This window comes from Lissotriton helveticus, chromosome 2_2, assembly GCF_964261635.1.
Source record: "Lissotriton helveticus chromosome 2_2, aLisHel1.1, whole genome shotgun sequence".
In the NCBI taxonomy this organism is placed as follows: Eukaryota; Metazoa; Chordata; class Amphibia; order Caudata; family Salamandridae; genus Lissotriton; species Lissotriton helveticus.
In genome coordinates, this window is record NC_136060.1 from 74,571,441 (window position 1) to 74,590,865 (window position 19,425).

Consider the following 19,425-nt stretch of genomic DNA (forward strand, 5'->3'; position numbering starts at 1 on the left):
GACTAGGGAACAGTTAAAAAGCATAGATATATATATATATATATATATATATATATATATATATATATATTCTTTAAAAAAAAGTGCTCTGCAAGGGCTTGATATGCATGTCCTTGGTTTTGTTAAGCTTTGCAGTTTTTGTACAGTGCTACATTCATCGCTTACACTGCTAGTACTGGAAAAGAGGTGAACAGGTGTTGTACCTTGTGGGTCACCTGGTTCCTTCCTTGTTCTGGGATCAGGTCTTGTCATGCTTCTGTGTGAGATGCCATGTGGTTCCTCAAGATCCTGTGTCTGTCAGAATCAAGAAATGTTATCCAGGCACCTAGATGATAACATCAAGTTCCTGGTGGGGCACTGAGGGAGCAGGCCAACCTGAGGAAGGCACAATGTGGAGAGACTCTGCCTATTTGAGAATTGTTCTGGCATGTAGAGTTGTCTAGGTTGAGGAAGACATAGTGTGAAGACGCTGAGTCCACTAGAAAGGGCATAAGGGTCAGAAGTTACAAAGAAGAGGCATAATGCAATGGATACTTAAGTTTGTCTGACATTGTGGACTGTCTTATAAATGCGGGAGGTTAGAACTTTCACTTGACTGCTGGGAGCAGATACACCTTCAGGATGCGGTGTAACAACATTGGTGTGTGTGATAATGTACACTTTGAGTCTGATCTGGGGATCTGTCCTAGAACTGCTCTGGTTTACAGATAAAATGTATGATTAATGACAAATAGATTTTTGTGATCTGTCAACAAAAAGATACTTCCAGGAGGTGTGCACTTCTAAATGACCCTTAGACAAGCTCACAATTGTGTAGCGAGCGTTTGGTCCCTCTAGTGCCCTGTTTGCAGAGCCTTGTGCACATTCTCCCTCACATGCAACATGACACACACAGAGAGCAGCATGGAGACAGTAGCACTGCCTGCATAGCATGTGTCTGCAGTACATTGTATTTTACTCACCGTCTGACGGGTACCATTACCTCACTTTTCTTTTTCAGCAGTTCTGCTCAGAACTTTGCTTGTGGCCGGGGCAGGTCCCGTGAAGGAGTGTGGAATGGGAAACTAACTTTCCATTCAAGGCTGGAGACACAGATAAATAAAAGGATGGTTTGAAAAGGAGGGCTGAGGATACAAGATGTATAGCAATAGAAAAGGACCTGTTGTAATGTAAATGTTGTAATCTTTATAAGTGCTTGACTACGAAGAAATACTTCCATCTGTGTGTTTGGGATGGGGTTTTGTAGAGAATATGGGGGTTTCATCACTTTGTTCATTGACAAAATACTTGTCATGTTATGATGATGTGGAGAAAAGGATGTTCATCATACAGCCCAAGGAAGAATAAAGAAGAGAAATGCGAGTGTAATTTGTGTTGTGAGGACTTTTAGCCACGGCAATCTGCAGTATTGATACCAACGCTGGGTAATGTCAATGCGAAGAAAGAAATTGCATTCAACGCTGTGTGATGCATTGCCACTGATTGGTTGTATCCATCTGTTACGTTTTCATGGGAGAAACTGTTTACTGAGACTGTCTGGTTTCATAATTCAGAAGTAGAGCACGTGGAGGTTATGCGAAGTTTACTTAGATGATTACTGCCAATAAATACTCTGCTATGGTTTTTTCTTGTACATGTTTATGGTGCAGAATGTTCCTGAGAAGATGCCTTTATTGTGCATGTTTCGTTGAGAAATGTGGTCCTCATCACTTTATTGTCAATGTACATTTGTACTTTGGGTTTTGCATTGTTTCCTGTGAATTCTGGCTGATGTCAATAGTTAATGACGTTTGCTGTGTGTCTGTGTTTAGGCAGCCTGAGTTGTGAGTATATGCTTCCAATAGGTGCACACTTGTGTCTATATAGACGTTGACAAGAAGTAACAATCTTTATTGCGTTCATTTCAATGCCTTGTTATGGAGTGGATGTCAGAAACTAGCCCCTCCTATCACTCATCAATGATTTGTTACACAGTCTGCTGGTGCACCCCTCTTCTCCTGCCATACACCCCCTGACATAGCCAGCACTCACCCCCACAGCAGACTCTGCTTCAGTCGTTCCTCCCAGATTCAAGAGCTTCACATGGCTCCCTTGCAGGGCGGGGCTACAGCTGCTCACCCGGGCTCGTCGCTCTGCTTCCGGTTGCCGGTGATACTGTTGTGCCTGATGTCGGCAGCTCGGACCCCCCGCACCGCTAAAAGAGCCGAGCAAACGGCAAGCCTGCACTGCGCATGCACCCAGACCCTCAAAGTTCAGTACCAGGAATAGGAGGTGTGGCAAGGCAGCCCGGCCGGGGTGGGGGGTGCAGGGAGGCGGGGGAATAACTGTCTTTTTCTAAATATCAATAAATCAGCGTTTAAAAATATGCGATCTGAGGCAGAAGCTTTGCTGACCTCTTGGCGCCGCTTATATTTTAAGCTTCCCCAGGTTATGAAACTTCATGTTTATGGGGGCGTGGCAAGGCGGCCCGACAGGGGTGGGGGGAGGCAGGGGGAATACATTTCTAAAGACAAATAACTCAGCGTTAAAAAGACTGCGCTCTGAGGCGGAAGTGTTGCTGTCCTCTTGGCGCTGCTTCTACCGTGCTACCACTGGCGAGTCACAGATCATACAGCATCTTTGTTTACCCGATGCATTTTCACAGGATCCAGGGGTTTCTGTGACACTGCGCTCGGCTGGTGCTGATCGTTTCTGTGTCATCTAAGATTCGAGACGATGAGGGAAGAAGAAAGATCGCGGCTCAGCTGCTTCGCCAGAGAGACAGGAGATTGGGAACGCGCGCGCGCGGCCGGCTCCGATCGCTTTCCTGAGCGTGCGCGCGCCAGTCTCTGTCTCCTGGGAAGCAGACTCCGCAACTATAGTATCGCGCCTGGCGCGATGCATATGGCTTCGCCATATGCATCGCAGGCGCGAGACCTAAAAAAGGTCAATTTGTATTTTATTTCTAGAACCAAGCAGGACTTGGTACAGGGGTGTAAAATATACTTGGAATGCAGGATTTCACAATGAAATGTGGTTATGATTGAATTGCGCAATAGTTACAGTTTGGTATTGATTTAGAAAGTAGTTTGCATTATACAATAATTACTTTTAGAATACGTTTTAGTTCCATTTAGATTACTTTGCGTACTGGGAGTGGTAAGCCTAGATACCACACCTAAGCTAAGGATCCCACAATAAAAGGTAAATAGCACTTTTTACACTTTGCAGTTTAGTTCTCCTTTCTGCATACAAACATTAGTCCATCACTTTGAACTTTTTAGGTCCAAAATCTCATATGGTTCCTATGGGAGAAAAAGAGTTAGTGGTTTCTTAGCTAAGTACACAACTTACGAGTGAGAGTTTTGGGGGTTACGAGCAAGGTTCCCACAAGGTCTAGATGGGCACTCTAGTTGAGCTACTAGCAGCACTGGGGCGGCCGGGTGCAGAGTGCAGGGGCCCAATGTTACCAATGGGGCTAAGAGGGCCTTCGGTTAGGGACTGCTGACAAGCAGGCCATTCGGGTGTGGGAGCAAAGCTCCTAGGGTTAAGGTCAGCACTGCAGGTGCCAACGACCAGCACATGAGCTGCACCACCAGCAGCACTGGGGCAGCCAGATGCAGGGTGCCAAATAGACATCGGGACCCCGTGCTTTTCAATGGAGACCTTCGGTTCTGCAAAGTTCCTGCAGGCCAGGGCAGGGAGACTTTCTTTAGACGACCACCGGCTGGAGAGGTAAGTTGGGTTCTTGAGGAATGCCGGGACACAGTCAGTGGGGCCACCCAAGGCCGTGGGGCATCCGGTGCAGGGGTGTCTACTGGCGACTGGTTTTGTTACCATTTCTCATCGGGGAGACCCTTCAGAATGAGATTGCAGTTGTCATCTTGAGGCCTGAAGGAGGTCCGGGATCACCAGATCCCAGGTCAGGATCGCTGCGGAGACCTCCTTGTGGTGTTGGGCCACTCAAACTTGGGCCGTGGGTGTCGGGAGCAGAATCTTGGAGTCGCCGGAATACAGATTCTGGTCTTGGGAGTATTTTTTGAGGAAATCGGTGCTCACGGGAGACTGTCTGTAAGTTGAGTGCAGGGCAGGTCCTCCGGGCTCTAGGGGGGCTGCTGGAAATATTAGTTTCTGCGCTGTAGGCAGGTTGGAGGCAGGCAGGTTGGTAGGGCTGGCATCACAGCAGTAGTAATCCTCTTCTTCCTAGCTCAGCATAGCTCTTCGGTCCCTCTTTCTTACTCGAATCTGAGGAGGCAAGGTTCAAGGTAGCCCCTAAATACTAGATTTAGGGGTTTTAAAAGGAGAACTATCCTACAATATTTAAATTGGGATGGGATGCTATCTCTCACACAGTTTTCCTATTAACTGAAGTGATCATAATTGGAGTTCAGAACCCTACAATAAAATGCTTCAAGACATTTACACGTGTAGGTTCTTTAGTAGCAATATCTTCTCCTTACATAGGATATTAGAATAACTGTGATTGCATACTACAGATGAGAGTAATACTTCTTAATCAAACAAACTTGCCAGAAACAGAATAGTACTGACCCATCTTTAATCCCCTTTGTACTCTGGGTGCTCCGATTCATACTGTTCTGGGGGTATAAAGAAAAGTTTTCAGTGGATAGTTGCTCCTGTTCCTCCTCCTCCACTTCTGCATGAACGTCATCAGAAGGATAGCCATCTTCATCTATATCTTCATCCAAAGCACACTGAGTAGATCCTCCCCAGGTAGCCATGGTCCTAGAAATTGTTACACATTCACAGTTCACTTCTAGATTCATGGAAAATAAAGTTGTTGCACAAAAACACTCCAATATAAAAAGAAGAAACAATAAAACCAAAGCACAAATTACTAACTTTTGTTAAATATCTTCTAATGGATGATTCGGCTCCTGCACATTTATTACTTTAATTCACATGAATGTTACCAGAGAACAATACAGCTCAGTCAAACATCTGCAATAAAATACATATACATATACATACATATACATATACATATACATATATATATTGCCGCTCCAAGGGTCCCCTCTCCCAGCCGGGAAAGAAGCACGGCACTCACGGGGTGATTGTCAGTAGTTTTTTTATTCACAACGCTTACACAGACGCGTTTCGGGAAACTCCCTTCCTCAATGTGTTCACAGAATGTGAACCAAGGAAGCATGTATTTACAAAGTACTGCCAGTCAGGAAGTTAAAAAAATTGAGGTAGGACTAATCACCACTATTATTTGGTGAGCGCCATCTTGAAATGTGCAGTTTTTACTTTATAAGTCCTAAAACAATGTCAATCTATCATCGTTTAGTGTTCATTCCAATAATAATATAATATATTATTACATACATACAAATTGCAAATTGTAATCAATTATTACATTGCACATTATTAAAAAATCATCTTGCCGTGGATCGGCGTTTGGCGGTTCCATGTTTTGGAGCCGCCGTGTGACCTCTACGATAAAGCAGTGTATCGGCATATTCTAAAATACTTCACAGTTAATTGCTGTTGACTATTAAACATCTGGTTTGCAGATTCTAAATCTAAAAGGATGAACTAGTTTCATAGGTGGACTGCAAGTTCTTCTCCGCTGTTCAAACCCCTAGGATTTTTTGTTTGCAAGTCAATAATAAACCTGGACTCCAGCCTTCTAAGTTTTAATGTCATGTCCCCACCTCTTATGTGTGCCAGGATGTGATCCAATCCAAAGTATTGGAGCAGATCTCGGTTACTATGGTGTTTGATGGCGAAATGTCTCGCCACCGGGTATGTAAACTTGTAAACTTGGGGATTTGTAGAGCGCAGTTGTTGCCCGTGGGCGTCCAAGCGCTGGGGGAGTTGTAAACCTGCAGTGCACATAAAGGAGACACAGAAGTGAATTAGCAACCAGAAGTGAACAGATGGGTTTTCAGTTGTTTTCGAAAAGAATTATGGTTCTGGGTAGCTCTGAGATGAAGTGGTAGAGCATTCCAAGCCTTAGCTGCGTTGTACATGAATGTTCTTCCGCCTGTTCTGGATCTCTTTATCCTTGGGACACTTGCCAGAAGGGTCTGGCTCGACCGGAGATTCCGCTTCGGGATGTATTGGCAGATCAGGTTGCGGGTGATGGTGGGACCCGTGTTCCAGAAGGCTTGGTGGGCTATGCATAGCGCCTTAAACAGAACCCTCTGTCGGATCGGTAGCCAGTGCAGGCTTATTAGGCAAGTCCTGACTGAGTGTCTGTGGGGGATTTTAAGTAAAAGGCGAGCAGCGCTGTTCTGAACAGTTTGCAGCCTACGCAGGGTGTATTCAGGTGCACCCAGGTAGAGTACGTTATTAAAATCAAGTCGGGAATGGATGAGTCCTTGGATGGCTGCTTGTTTGGCTTCCAGGGGGAGAATGGGGAAGATTTTGTTTAATACCCTCAGAATGGAAAAACATGTAGCTGAGAGTTTAGTGGCTTGGGTGTTGAAGGAGAGTGAGCTATCCAGCCACACTCCAAGACTTTTGATTGCATTTTTTGGGGTTGGTGGCGGTCCCAAGCTGGAGGGCCAAAGGGAGGGGGGGAAAGCTGGTTTTGAGGGTCCCAGGAGCATTAGCTCGGTTTTGTCTCTGTTTAGTTTAAGGGCTGATGCCGTCATCCAGCTCCTCACATCCTCTAGGCATTCTCTGAGCCCACCTGACGCTGTTTGAGATGATTCTTGCGCCAGTGAGACCACCAGCTGTGTGTCGTCCGCATATGAGATGATGTTAACTCCAAAAGGGCGGACGACACTGGCCAGTGGTCTCATGTATAGGTTGAACAAGACCGGGCTCAGAGAGGAGCCCTGAGGAACCCCACAAATTAGTGGTCTGCTAGAGGATACTGAATCACCGTCAAAAACCCTGAAAGACCTGTTCCTCAAGAAGGATTCAAACCAGGCCCAAGCTCCATCCACAATTCCTACACTAGACAGGCGGCTTAATAGGGTGTCATGACACACTGTGTCGAAGGCCGCGCTTAGATCAAGGAGGATCACTGCCACTGATCCTCCCTGATCCAGGGTTTTTCGCGTTTCCTCTACGACCATGAGGAGCGCAGTTTCTGTCCCGTGCTTGGGTCTGAAACCCGTCTGGGTCGGATCCAATATATGGTGGTCTTCAAGATAGGACACCAGCTGTTGGTTTACATATTTCTCCAATACCTTGCTCAACCAAGGGAGAAGAGAGATAGGGCGATAATTCGCCAAATCAGACGGGTCCAGATGAACAAGTTACTTACCTTCGGTAACGATATATCTGTAAGAAACAGTAGTTAGTATTAGATTCCTTACCTTAGAATATCCCCAGGCGTCAGTCTGGATCCGGACACTTTTGCGTAGCAGTACCCCTGCGCGTCGGTAGGCGTCGTCTGCAGGCGTCCCCTGCGGCTCCGCGTCGTCGGCGTCGTGCGCCGTGATGACGTCGCTGGAGTATATAGACGCCGCCTCCGCGCGCTGACGTCAGTTCTTCTTTTTTCCACGCCAGTTAGCGCAGATCCGAAGAGCAGTACTCCGGTCTTTTGACCAAGTTTTTTGTTAACTCTAACTCTTTCTTCAGGTGCCGGTAGGATGCCCGGGTTTAAGAGTTGCGACGGGTGCGACCGCCTGATGTCGGTCACCGACCACCATCGACTCTGCCTCCGGTGTCTGGGCGCGGACCACGACGTGGAGTCCTGCGTCGACTGCCGGGCCTTGACAAGTAAAGCTAGGCGGGAGCGGTCCCGCAAGCTGCTCGAGCTCCGAGTGTCGGCCCCGCGTCGAGAGCGGTCCCGGTCCGGTCGGAGGTCGAGGGAGCGGTCGAGAGAACGTTTTTTGATCAGAGACCTGACCATGGCACGTTTCCACTCAGGTGGGACAGTGCCAGAGGAGATGGAAGAGTTTAGAACCTCTTTGATGACAGGCAGGGTAGTATGGGATGCTGCCATTAGGATGTCCGGAGGGGCAGGGTCGGACGGGGAGCCTGATTTAACACTGAGGGCCAGTGATTCTAAAGTCGAGAGATCTAGCGGGGGAAAGTGTGTTAACTTATGAGGGGAGGGAGGAGGTGGTGGGTTGGAGGGGTTTTTAGGTTGAGTGGGTGGGTCAGTGTTTGAAGAAGAAAAGGTTGAATAGATTTTATTTATTTTCTGGTAGAAGAATTCAGCGATGTCGTCACATTGGGTGACCGATTTCTCGACATGGGCTGTTATGGGGGGTTGGTTAGTTTTTTAATGATTTGGAAGATCTCTCTGGGTTTTGATTTAGCATTCAGAATCTTTTCAGCGAAGAAGGTTGATTGTGCTGTTTTTATTTGGGATTTGTACTCATTTAAGGTTGCGCGGTAATGATTTTTGTTCTCTATTGATCGGTCTAAACGCCAGCGTCTTTCCGCTCTTCTACAGAGGCGCTTTTTTTCTCTGAGGAATTGGGTGTACCACGGGGCGCTTTTCTGAGGCCGCTTCAGTACAGTTTTGCTCACTGGGAGCATACAGTCCAAAGTTTGGGAGATCCAGTTGGAGTATGCCTGATTTGCTGAGGCGGGGTCGTCCTGGATTTCTGGTTGTGAGTTGGCCAATTTAATGCACCATTTATCCACCTCCAGGCGCGCCCAGGCCCGCCTGAGTTTGGTGGTGGGAGCCGAAGGAGAAGGTTTGAGTGTGGTCCATTTAAAGGGAATTAAGAAATGGTCCGTCCATGGTAGGGTGATGCCTGGGTCCACTGTGATTTCCAGGCAGTTTGAGAAAATTGGGTCTAGTAAATGACCTTTTTCGTGGGTGGGAGAAGGGACACATTGAGTTAATTGTAGAGCTGCTAAGTCATCTAGTAGGATAGCAGCTGCATGATCAGAGGGGGAATCGAACTGTAGGTTTATGTCACCTAACACGGTGTAGCTAGAAGAGGTGCTGACCCTACTAGCTGCATTTGAAGAAAGGGATAGAAGGAATTGCTTCGGAGGGCCGGGCGGACGATAGATGAGAGTGCCTGAAAAGCAGATGTTGGGAGAAAGGTTGATGTTAAAGCCTAGGCTCTCGCAGTCCGCGATGGACTCCAGGGAGAGGCGGCAGAGGTATTGTTCTTTAAAAATGATAGCGAGGCCTCCTCCTCTCCCTTTTGGCCGGTCTTGCCGCATTATTTGGTAGCCGGTTGGGAGGGACTCCACTATCGCAGGGTTAGATTCGCTAGTGAGCCAGGTTTCCGTAAGGAAAAGCAAGTCCGTGGTGTGCTCTTCTATCAATATGGCCATTTCTGTGCTGTGTTTGGGCAACGAGCGACAGTTTAGCAGGAGCATTTTGAATTCCTGCGTAGCAGTAGTGCTCAGGTGAGGTTTGAGTGGCGCAGAGCAGGTAGGGCAGATGGAAGGAAGGTCTGTGGCATGGAGGGAGTGCCGCGGGCATGCGGTGGTCGTAGGCCTTAATTGGAGTAGGTGATCTGAGGAGTAGCGTATAAGTGCTGGCTGGTGGGGGGTAAGGGAAGTGGCCCTGGGCCCGGACTCGGCGCAGACGAGCGCAGACGGGCTTGCCTGAAGGCGCGCATTCGTCGCGCCCGCTGCGCTCGTCCGCTGCGCTCGTCCGCTGCGCTTCCTGATCATGCACATTCTTATGGGCTGAGATTACTGGGGGGCGTGGCCTCGGAGTGGGCGTGTCCTGCTCCGGGCGGGGGAACTGGGCTTTTCCAAGCGAAAGTACCTGTGGTCTTCCCAGCGCTCGATTTAGGCAGAGACAGGTGCCTGCACACAGTAATCGTGTGCAGGGATCAGGGGGAGCGTAAGGTTAAAAATACACAAGATTTGCAGTTTTTAAAAGCAGACAAACAAAGCGACTCCCGGCTGTGCCTCAGGAGAATTTACAACTAATCCAGCGCTCTAGTGCGACAGCGCGCTATTAGTACGATGTGTAGGGGGGCGTGGCCTCGGAGTGGGCGTGTCCTGCTCCGGGCGGGGGAACTGGGCTTTTCAAGGCGAAAGTACCTGTGGTCTTCCCAGCGCTCGATTTAGGCAGAGACAGGTGCCTGCACACAGTAATCGTGTGCAGGGATCAGGGGGAGCGTAAGGTTAAAAAATACACAAGATTTGCAGTTTTTAAAAGCAGACAAACAAAGCGTCTCCCGGCTGTGCCTCAGGAGAATTTACAACTAATCCAGCGCTCTAGCGCGACAGCGCGCTATTAGTACGATGTGTAGGGGGGCGTGGCCTCGGAGTGGGCGTGTCCTGCTCCGGGCGGGGGAACTGGGCTTTTCCAAGCGAAAGTACCTGTGGTCTTCCCAGCGCTCGATTTAGGCAGAGACAGGTGCCTGCACACAGTAATCGTGTGCAGGGATCAGAGGGAGCGTAAGGTTAAAAATACACAAGATTTGCAGTTTTTAAAAGCAGACAAACAAAGCGTCTCCCGGCTGTGCCTCAGGAGAATTTACAACTAATCCCAAGTCTACAACTAATGTCAAGTCTTTGTTGGCAATGGCACGCATGTGCTCCAGAATTCTCAATTTGACAGCATTTATCGTACTCCCTATATATTTTAACTTGCAGGGACACACTAGACAGTAAACCACGTGTGTTGTTTGGCATGTTATGAATGTATTTATTGGCCTTCTGTCTTTTAAGCCAGGAACCTCATAGCCCAATACTCTTTTGCTATATGCACATGCTTTGCATCTTCCACAAGGGAAGAAGCCTTTCATTGCTACGAGCGAGTTTGATTTTATTTGAAGGATGTCTAGATGGCTGTGGACCAACTTGTCTTTGAGGGACTTCGCTCTCTTGAAGGTCACTAAAGGTCCCAATTGAATGTCCATACCGATAATGGGGTCAGTTTTCAGTATGTGCCAGTTTTTACGTAATGTGTTTTTCAGAAAGTTAGTGTCATCAGAGTATGTTGTAATCAAGCGAAACCGGTCCTCATTTTTCTTTTTATTGTTTTCTTTCCGCAGTAATTGTTCCCTGGGTATCCTATATGATCCGCAGGACTCCCTAGGTTTGCCTGGTTTCAAAATGAGGGTGATAGAGGCATTATCCAACGATACCGGAGGAGGCATTCCTTCTAAAACAATTTGATTAAATAGGACAGTAAGGAAGGGAACAATTTCTACCTCCAAAACCTTGTATAACTCGGATGGCAACCCATCGGGTCCAGACGCCTTCCCCCTCTTACCCTTCCTGATGGCTGATCTCACCTCATCCTCGGTAATGGGGCTGTCTAAATATTGAGACTGTTCAGAGGAAAGTGATGGCAAAGCAATATTATTTAACCAGCTCTTAATGGTATCCGGTGAAATTATCTTATCTTCTTGATAAATGTTTTGGAAAAATTCCCTAAACACCCTCCTGATTTCCTCATCCGAAGTAAAGTTGTTATTTCCTACTTTTATAGCTGCTATATTATTGCGGACCTGATCTACTTTGGTCTTCCAAGCTAGTAATTTTCCAGCGCCTTCACTATATTCGAAATGCGCCTATTTGCTGACTTCCCATCTTTGTTGGACCCTCAGATTTAGAACGGAGGCCAGGCTGCCTTTTAAAATCAGCAGTTGATTCTGAAGGGCGTCTAAAGTGGGCCCTGGAGCTATGCAATTAGTGTCAATATTCAGTTGAATACGAGCTATATCTTCTTCAATAGAGGAGATCCTCTCCTTATATTGCTTCCTACGTTGGCGACTTTACCTGTAATGAACCCTCTCAAGGTGGCCTTGTATGAGTCACAAATGATTCTATTTACGGCAGAGCCATTGTTTGTTATAAAGAAGTTTTGGGTCTCCGACTTTAGATATGTGATATCCTCAATATTAGAGAGGAGAGAGCGGTCAAAGGACCACGTACTCAAGGGTTTCTTAATACGAAGACCTAATTCCAACTCAACGGCAGAGTGGTCTGAAAGGTGAGAGGGGAAGTAGTCTATGGATTTAACAGAATCAACCAGTCTTTGACTAATTAAGATAAAGTCAATCCTTGACTTATGATGGTATTTGAGGTTCCGAAAGGAAACCCCTTGTTGCCCCGACCTTTGTCGCCAAACATCCACATACCCATATTGCCTCATACCATCCAATAGGAAGGATCTAGTCTTGGACAGAACCAGAGATCGACTATTGGGAGATCTGTCCAAGACAGGGTCCAGAACAATATTAAAATCGCCGGCTAATATTGTAGGGCCTGAAAAGGAGAGTAACTGCAAGAAGACTAATTCCAAACAGGAAGGGTCGTCCTGGTTCAGGCCATAGTAGCCTACAACTGTAACTTGAAACCCAGCCATAATGACTGATGCTATGGCCCATCTACCAGAAGAATCTACAGTTTGTGTAACCAACCTAGCTTTAGCTCCTTTTTTAAAGATGATCGATACACCCCTAGTATGTGTTGTTTGAGTGGTAGAGACTGTGAAGTCAATCCATCTATTCTTCTTGTTGAGGGCGAGCATTTCACTGTGGGTCAAATGAGACTCCTGCAACACTATAACCTGCACATCCAAGTCCTTCAGATAAAATTGTGTTAGCACGGGGCTGGGTGCGGAGGCCATTGACGTTCCAGGAGAGAAACCTCACACTACTCATCTCTCACACCAGAAGCTAAAGCAACCAAAAATACTATACCAAAACACTGATGTTTTATGTGACCATTCATAACTTCCTTACAAAAAGTGTAACTATTACCATTCCTTATATTGTTCTTTAGGTTAATGAGGACTTTTTTTATATTTTTGCCACCCCTCACCACCCCCCCCCAAAGTGTCTACCCCTCCCCCCATGAAAAACCCTTGCAATATCTAACTGGAACAAAGTCCAGTAGATAGTGCCCCACCAGTTGACTCCCGGCAAGAAAAATCACCCGCTGTATCTAAGACAGAATTGTGAAGAGCAAGAACATTTTTGAAAAGAGAAAAAAAATAAAAAAAAATAAAAAAAATAAATCAGTTTGTGAAGCAGATCAGGCCCTGTTCATAAGTAAAGAGCCTGCATCGAAATATCAAAGATAAATGGCGCATGGGAAGCATCTTTGAATAAATTGGGTAGATTCAAGATATATAAAGTTATATCTAACGGACCCCCTTACCCAGCTCCATTAGTAGCTCATCTGCAGCCTGCACCGACCTGATGTTAAACATCTTATTGTTGTGCATAACTTTGAGAGCAGCCGGGAACATGAGCTGAGCTGTTGCACCTAATTTCCTAAAGGCATCCAAGCGCCTCCCAAATTCCCATTGCTTCTCAAGTGTTACCCTAGAGAGGTCTGATCTTATCAAAAAAGTAAAGCCTTTCCCAGCCAAGGACTTCTGTTTCAAAGCTAGGTTAAGGATACGCTCCTTCAAAAGGTAAGTGTGAAAGTTGACTAAAATTTTGCGAGGTTTGGGTCTCTGGGGGTTTAGCTTGAAAGGATCCCTGTGAATTCTTTGAATGTCAGCCGACAATTCTGCAAGAGTGTAATCTAAACACAGGGATTCTTTAAGTAAAGCAACGATGTATTGTTTAATATCCGACCCTTCTGATCCTTCAGGTACATTAAGGATTCGGATGTTCCCCCGTCTTGCATTATTTTCAAGAGTCTCCATCCTCTCGCTAAGAGCCAAGTTTTCCTTTGTAAGTTTCTGTATATCAACTTTCGCCTGATCCAAAGAAATTGAATGTGATCCAACCGTTTCCTCTAGCACACCAGTTCTTGTAGTGAGCCCTTCAATTTTATTATCCAGCGTTTCACAGTAGTTTCTAAACTCTATTTGGTTAGCAGATGATTCAGCAAATCCCTTTCTTATCTCCAAGGTAAGGGCAGAACCCCAAAAAAGATGTAGCCGTCATCGGAGAAGAAGAAGAGACCAGCAGTGAATTTGGATCCACTAAAACAGAAGCAGAAGAATTTTCTAAATCCAACCCCCGCATGCCCCACCTAGCTCGAGAACATTGACCTCCTCGGCCTCCTCGACCTCTTCGGCCTCCTTGGTAGGCTGTGTAGTTGAGGCTAATGGTAACCCCTGCGCTATCACCGATAGAGGTTGGGGCTGGGGTTGCACGGGCTGCGGGTCATCCCCCATATCATGTAAATCCAGAGAGTCTCTAGGGGGACCAGTGGAAGCAATGTTTCCAATAGTTTGGCTGGAAAGAGACCCCTCTTCAGCTGTCTCACTCTCCTGCTCCAGTGAGGGTGTAACTACTGGCACCAAAGTTTGAGTAGGAGAAGACGAATGGGACTCTGAAACAGATGCCACTTCAGTCTCATCAATTTGATCAGAGAGGTGCAAAATCTGAGGGACGGTCTTAAAATATGAACGAAGTGAAGGAGTAATCTTCGACCCTAGGGAGAGCACCGTTTTGGGATCTTTAGCTTTAGCCTTGGATTTACTTTTCAAGTTAGTATGTTTAGACTTAACTTCTGTGTTCAGGAAAGATGAAGGTTTTGTCTTAGCTGGTGTGTTAACGGCTTCTTTGACCTCCCCAACCACCTCCGGGACACCTCCCTTATTTACTCCAGTTTTCTTTTTACGCCCTCGACCACGTTTACCTCCCCCTCTAGATGCATTAGGGGGTGTATTAGGGATTTTTGAAGTAGTAGGAGTGCTTATAATAGGGAAAATCTGTGGGACAGCCTTGGCAGAAGGAGTGTGATCCGCAAGAATAAAGTTGGTTTCTGTCTTGTGCACATCCTCTACCAACGTAAGACACACTGGTTTGCCATTACTAGTTTCAAAGACCGGGGACCCCTCCACTGTAGCAAGTATCCCAGGACGCTGTAGCTGTCCTTGACGTTTTTGTACACCTTCCTTACAACAGGGAACTATATTTGTACTCCGAAAGTTCACCACATTTGCTGACCCCCGAAGGGGGAAAACCAAACTTCTCAGCTTTCTGCCTCTCCTTAGCTCCAGCGCGGCTGCGCAAATCCTCGGACTAGATTCTGGGCGGATCCCGACACTCCTGAAGGGGGGAGGGGTCGATTGGCAGCTTTCTACACGAGTTTGTAAGTGATCTAATAACCCCAACTTCCTTACAACTTGCCCGAAAGTCTTGAACCTCCCAATCACCGGAAAAAAACTTGCAAGACCCACCAAGCCCTGCTCGGGACCCCTCACTACCTTCAGGCTCCAACCGGCGTCCTCCAGCTCCTTCCCCGACTCCGTCTTCGTCCTCACACAAAAACCATGAAGACAGAGAGAGGACACGATGCAAATGCTCGTCGCCGAGAGAAACGTACCTCATCTCGCTGTGTAACGCACAACTTAATATAAATAAAGTCGCAGGCGTGCCACATATTAAAGCCTCATATTTAGGAAAACGGCCCCATGATGCTGCTACGTTTCGACCGCATGGGTCCGCATTCAATTGCTCTTCCTACGCATCGGGAGCTGATCTTGCCGGGAGCTCACACCGGAGCACCGCGACCAGCTAACTTGCTGCCGCACAGGGCTGAAGAAGGATTTGAAGCCTCTTTGTGAGGTATTTTGTGGTGTTTTGGTTCAGATTTGTCTTGGGAATTAGGGGCCATATATGTAGGTGAAGCAATAACGGTCGGTAACGGTGAAATTCAGTAAAATTTCACTGTTACCGACCGGTATTTAGGGATTAGAGATGTAGGAGGCAGGTTTCAAGGATTCGTTAATTTACCAAATCGGTAATTTAAGGAATCTGTAAATTACCGAATTCTTAAAACACCGATTCGGTAAATTACCGAATCCTTAATTCCCATGTAGGAGGCACTCAAGTGCATTTTAACATTCAGGATTTGTTATTTACCACCAACTATAAGTTGGTGGTAAATACCAATATCTTAGAAATACCAATTTTTTGCTTTTTTGTCAGTGCCATGTGGCTGTGCCACATATGCATACATGCACGATTCAGAGGTGCAACAGGGTGTCAATGTGACAGCCTGCCACCCTTGAATATGTTCCCCCTATTACCGATTCAGTATTTATCGAATCGGTAATAGTGAATGGCTTCCCATTCATTCCTATGGGCCTCCAGGCCCATAGGAATGAATGGGAATTACTGTATCGGTAAATACCGAATCGGTAATACCGAATATTACTGATTCTGTAAAATTTACCAAATATTTAACTACATACTATTTACCGATTTTCAAATAATGAATCAGTAAAATTCGCTATTTAAAAATCGGTAAATAGAGATTACCTACATATGGCCCCAGATCTCTTAAAAGTCCCCATGAGGTGAGGAGGGACGTCCGTTCTTTCTTTCTTTTCCTTGAGGAAGAATGGGCCTTTTCCTCAAGTTCAGACTCAGAGTCTGAAGCAGCTTTCCGCTTTTGTAGCTAGAGTACCAGCCTACCCTGCCGGTGTTTGAGGTTTTTAGCTGTAAACATGTGGCAATACTTGCATTCCCCGGGTTTGTGGGCAGGGTAGAGGCAATATAGGCACGTTTCATGAGGGTCTACACTTTACACAGGTCTTACAGGGTCTAAGCATCCCTTTTTTAGGCTCTGGCATCTCAACAGTAAGGAAGGGCAGAAGTATAAAGTCCAACAAATACCTTAAGAGTAGCAAAAGCTGAGACTGGAGGTCAAAAGTTGAAGAAGAAATACTGTAACTTATCAGAGTTCAGTGAGACTCCCTATCACACGACGTGTGGTAAGAATTCGGAGGTATGATGGCTCTGTGGGGAAGGAACCTGAGGTCTCTACTTTGATTGGCTGAAATCTGGATGTTATAGAATTAGGCTGAAAAGTTACTTAAGTGAGTTTTCTTTTCTACTGAGGTCTATGGTGATGTTTTATTACTCATATTTCTTCTGTTACAGTGGGACTCCTACCATGATGACAGGGAAGATTCAAGCTTGTGAATATATAAAAAATAAAATTCTGGAAAACTTACTTTACCAAAATTCACTAATCTAAAGAGGTTGCAAGACGTGGTGGAGAGAGTCCCAGATAAACCGGTAAAATGAAGGATGTAATTGGCTGCAAAGATATTTTCAATGCAGTAGTGCACGCCTGTAACCGGCAATAAAATACCTTAACATGGACATTTTGTTCAACATGTAGAACCGCTTCTCCGTTCAAAACAGAAGGGATTACTAAATTGTCTTCTTGAAACAGGAGCTAAAGCGAAATATAATTTCATTTAGCATTATAAAGGTTAAAGCAACTCCAAGTTTCTTTTAAGTAAAAACTTTTAAAGCACTTACTTTTCTGTTCTACTATATTGCTGAGTTCCAAGAGTCTCTGAGCCATCACTTCTGATTGATGCTGCTGCAACACATGTCATTCCACGTCTTTTCTGGTGTTCAGCCATCAAGGCCTCAAGTTGCTTCCTTCTTTGGCGCAGTTCTTCTCTTAAAATCTGGTGTCTACGTATCTCAGCCCAAAGCTAAAAAAATAAAAGCCTACTTTAGTTTTACTCTCATTAGTGACAATCTGAAATGAAAATTGATGTCAAAAATCACTAATTGTTTTCTGCCTATTTAACGACCACTGTTTGAATCATGATTTGCTAGCAACCCAGTTTTAATTGCTCAAACACAGGTGAAAATCGAAAGCAATCAGCAGGCTCTTTATCATATGTGACATATAACTGCCTGCTGAGGATGACCAGATTACGGTTGTATTCTCCAGAAAACTGATGGGACTTTCAAGCGAATGCTGTTCTTAAATAACTGGAATGAAATGATCTCCATTAGGGGTACTGACTTAAGGGCTTATTACGAATACAGCGGTTCGTGGAGCGCATAGCCGCAGTGCAGGTCTGACCACCCTATTACAAGCTTCCCGGACGCCCGCCAAAGGACTGCTGCAACCGCCAGGGATCCCAGATCCCTTGCAGTTGCACATCGGTCTGCGGCCCGCAATATGCTTGGTGGTCCGCAATATGCTTGGTGGTTTCGCTACGACACTGCCAGGCATATTATGAATTTCCTCACTGTCACAGTTTGCATAGTGGTGAGCTCGCCTTGCAAAGTGTAGCAGTGAAGAAAACAAAGTGGGCTCCCACAGGGACTCCTGCTGCCTCGGGATGCATGAGGGGGGGGCATGGTGTGCCACCCTATATGCATACACCACCAGTTCCTGGAAGGCATGGACGTTACAGTCCATGTTGTGCAGGAACACGCTGCGTCAGTCCCTCTGCCCTGCCTTTCTAAGGTCCACATACAAGCCATTGATAGTAATCGCCACGGGCCAGGTCCCGCAAGACTGCCAGACCAGGAGAAAACTCTGGCAGGCGGAGGGCTTTGGCGATCTCGCAGCTGGGTGCTGACGTGGTGACCTGATGTGAGACTGCCAAAGTTGCAATCCGACTCTTAGCATCTACCTTCCTTTATTCTGATATGACATGGTGCATTTTCTGGGGATTTCGAGTTATTCAGCAGGCATTGGGCATTATCGCTAAGAGGTAATTTATATCATGAGGCACTAATGGTTTTAAAAACCACAAACCAGCAAAAGTTTTTCTTGTTTTGGTAAAGATAAACAAAGCATCCTGGGGAAGAATGATAAGGAAGGAATAGATACTTAACTGTAATCTTAATTTTCTTCCAGGGATAATCTTCACTATATGAATAAACACTGAATTGTCCTGCATCATCCCACAGCACGTTTTACAAATATGTACATAAATTGTAAATATAACTTTAAATGTTCTTTTTAAGAGAAATAATTCATTTTCTTCACAAAAAAAATTAAAACAGCCAATTAAAGGGTATATATTGACAAACTGTCAGCCATTTGCTTTACAAAAGTAACCAATTTTAATAGAGAAAGTCACTAGAAATAGAAATAACATACGAGAAAACCACAATAAATAGTTTTTTACGGAACGGTAAGAGAAGAACAAGTTACTTACCTTCGGTAACGCTTTTTCTGGTAGATACAATATCTGCCTGTGGATTCCTCACCTTGTGAATATCCCCTTGCGTCAGCAACATTCGGAAATTCTTTTCGTAGCCTCGCGCCGACGTGGACTTGGACGTCATAGAGACACGGCACCGCACGCGACTCCGCTGACGTCACCGACGCCTATAATAGGCCCACGCCAGCGTGATGACATCAGTTCCGCCCTTTTTTCCGTGCCTTCGAGGCACACGGACGGACCAATGACAGTAGTAATGAACATAGTATACACAGTACACGATAGTCAAAATAACACACACAGTGTGAAGCAAATGTAAACAAACATTCGAAATAACACATATTCTTGACCATAAAATAAACGCAATACAGATATCCCGGTATAGAAGAGTGGACAACGGGGAGGCGGGTGGGTCAGTGAGGAATCCACAGGCAGATATTGTATCTACCAGAAAAAGCGTTACCGAAGGTAAGCAACTTGTTCTTCTGATAGATACATCTGCCGTGTGGATTCCTCACCTTGTGAATAGAGTCCCACAGCAGTCCCCACTCCTGTAGGAGGGTGTCCACTCTTCTAAACCAGGAAATCCTGAAGGACAGAGCGTGCAAAGTGGCCGTCCCTTCTCACTTCGGAATCCAAACAGTAATGCTTCACGAAAGTGTGGAGGGAAGACCAAGTTGCCG

At 45.9% G+C, this 19,425-nt stretch overlaps 1 protein-coding gene across 6 annotated transcripts in view; it reads right to left on the minus strand.

Annotated features, from left to right (window-relative positions):
* Nucleotides 1–19,425, minus strand: part of PCM1 (pericentriolar material 1) — a 1,361,399-nt gene that overhangs the window by 768,657 nt on the left and 573,317 nt on the right. For all 6 annotated transcript variants that reach the window (XM_078678108.1, XM_078678107.1, XM_078678103.1 and 3 more), the window contains 2 exons: nucleotides 17,085–17,266; nucleotides 4,531–4,725 (listed from right to left, as the gene is read on the minus strand). In XM_078678108.1, the coding sequence (XP_078534234.1) occupies nucleotides 4,531–4,725; nucleotides 17,085–17,266 (377 nt within the window). The remainder of the gene's footprint in view (nucleotides 1–4,530; nucleotides 4,726–17,084; nucleotides 17,267–19,425) is intronic.